At 34.1% G+C, this 2,627-nt stretch overlaps 1 protein-coding gene across 1 annotated transcript; it reads right to left on the bottom strand.

Annotated features, from left to right (window-relative positions):
• Window positions 1-2,071: 2,071 nt before the first annotated feature.
• Window positions 2,072-2,627, bottom strand: LOC110914676 (monothiol glutaredoxin-S2). The gene has a single exon (XM_022159458.2). The coding sequence runs from the start codon at window positions 2,553-2,555 to the stop codon at window positions 2,247-2,249; it is 309 nt and encodes a 102-aa protein (XP_022015150.1). The 5' UTR covers window positions 2,556-2,627; the 3' UTR covers window positions 2,072-2,246.

Here is a 2,627-nt window from a genome sequence, read left to right as displayed (position 1 = left end):
TACAAAATTAAGTATAAGGCAAGTGGTGAAGTTGAGAGGTATAAGGCAAGGTTAGTTGCCAAAGGTTTTAATCAAAGAGAAGGGATTGATTTTGGAGAAACCTTCTCTCCAGTTGTCAAAATGGTTACTGTTAGAATAATTTTGAAATTAGCTGTTAATAATGGCTGGCCTTTGTACCAGTTAGATGTTAATAATGCTTTTTTATATGGGTCATTGTCAGAAGATGTTTACATGTCTTTACCTCAAGGTTACTTTAGTGATGATAAAACTAAGGTGTGTAAACTTGTTAAGTCACTCTATGGACTTAAACAAGCCCCTAGACAGTGGAATGAGAAGTTGACTTCTGTGCTTGTTGGTATGGGTTTTATACAAAGTGTATGTGATCATTCCTTATTTATTATGTGTAAAAATGATGTTTTCCTTGTTTTGTTGGTTTATGTTGATGACATTGTCATCACTGGTAATGATATAGTTGAAATAACAAAGGTCAAACAAGGTTTAAGTGATAGTTTTCAAATAAAGGATTTAGGGATATTAAAATACTTCTTGGGAATAGAAGTCTTGTATTCCAATGATTCTGTGTGTTTGTCTCAGAGGAAGTACTGTTTAGAGCTTCTTAATGAGTTTGGTTATTTGGGGTGTAAGCCAGTTGGGACACCTATTGAACAGTCTCATCTGGTTACTAATAAGATTTGTAAAGATACAAAGTTTTTGGATAATGTAAATGGGTTTCAAAAACTTATTGGTAAATTGATTTATTTGTCATTAACTAGGCCAGATATAAGCTATGCTGTTCAATTTTTAAGCCAGTTCATGCATAAACCTTGTCAAGTTCATATGGATATTGCTTTAAGATTGTTAAGGTACTTAAAGCAGTCTCCTGGAAGAGGTGTTATGTTCAGGAAGACTGATAGTTTAGATATTACTGGGTTTGTTGATTCTGACTGGGGAAAGTGTCTTTCAACCAGAAAGTCAGTGACTGGTTTTGCTGTTTATCTGGGTGATACACTTATATCATGGAAAAGTAAGAAACAAAGTGTTGTTTCTAGATCCACAGCAGAGGCTGAATATAGGGCTATGTGTTCAGCCACTTGTGAAATTATGTGGATAAAGAATTTGTTAGGAGAGTTAAAATGTAAATGTAATTTACCTGTTAAACTTTTTTGTGATAATAAGTCTGCAATTTCCATTTCTTACAACCCAGTTTTCCATGAAAGAACAAAACATTTTGAACTTGACTTACATTTTTTGAGAGAAAAAATTGTAAGTGGCTTAATTGAACCAGAAAAAATTGCTACTGAAATTCAGATAGCAGACATTTTTACTAAAGGGCTTAGTGTTAGTCAACACAGTGAAATGTGTGAGAAGTTGGGAATGTTTGATATGTTTAATATATGAATTATGGGGGGATGTTAAAAGTATATGATATTTCTAATATAATTCATAATTAAACTTTTAAACGTTGATGTTATTATTGGGCTTATTGGTATTGTCTAATAAGCTGGTTGTTGGGCTGTTGGACTGATTGGTTGGGCTGTTGGCCTGGTTGTTGTTAAGTCGGTTATGACTGGGGTCCAAAGTGTAAATACAAGGTACTGATGTGCATGTTCTTATAACTATCAAGGGGCTATTTGTATCATTTGTTGAGTTCAGGTATAAAACAGAAGAGAGAGAAGGAGCTCATTATTCACAAGGATATTTTCTAGGGTTTCTGGTATCTTCTTCGTGTTCACTTTTGATCATCCAAGTTGTACGGCTGATCTGTTCATCTGGAGTTGGAGAGTTTCTATCTTCAGTGTTGTTAATCTCTGTTCAGAGATTGTTGTAGTTCATGAGATTATATTGATCTCAGTTGTATTTTTCATTTGTTTGTTTTGTATTTTCTTCATATTCAACAGATTTGTGAATCTGTTGAATCTGTACTTTGTATTACAAAGATCTCAGTCATTTGAGATCTTGGGTTTGGTTTTGGGTACTTTTTCTGGTTTGGGTTAAGTAATAAGATTTTGTCACTTTTGTCGCTATATCTTGTTGTGGTTGTCATAGATCTATATCATTTTTACACATACATTGTCATCAACTCATGAAAAAAAAAAAAAACAAGAAACAACCTCAGAAAAGAAGGCCAAAAAACAACTCCCATCTTCCCTGATTAAGCAACTGTCGAAACATTAAACCGCTTCTATAGTTGTATTAACTTAAATCTAACTCTATAATTTAAAGACCTTAAAATACTTGAACTTTTACTAAACCCATATAGCATTAGCCCTGAGTAGCAATGGCACCAGCTGACCCTTCATATGAAGTGTCATTATCTCATTGGCCCCACCAATAAGCTCCTGCCCTATGAACACAGCTGGGACACTTGGCTTACACCCTAATCCCTTGAGTTCCATCTCTATTTGTTGTCCCTTTGGATTCTCATCAAGCTCATAAACAGTAGGATTAGCTCCAAAACTTCTTATTAATGTCTTAATTGTGTAACACATGCAGCAAGAGTTTTTGCTGAATATTACCACTGATCTTTCATTAACCAAAGCTCTAACCATAGCCATCGATCTCTTGAAGTTAAGACGGCGAATAATCAGAAAATCAAGTGTAAATTGATAAAAGAAACTTAAGATTTT

The sequence above is a fragment of the Helianthus annuus genome, chromosome 15 (assembly GCF_002127325.2).
Source record: "Helianthus annuus cultivar XRQ/B chromosome 15, HanXRQr2.0-SUNRISE, whole genome shotgun sequence".
Classification (NCBI taxonomy): domain Eukaryota; kingdom Viridiplantae; phylum Streptophyta; class Magnoliopsida; order Asterales; family Asteraceae; genus Helianthus; species Helianthus annuus.
The sequence above is the reverse complement of the archived record's forward strand: the minus strand, read 5'-3'. Positions and strand labels throughout refer to the sequence as shown.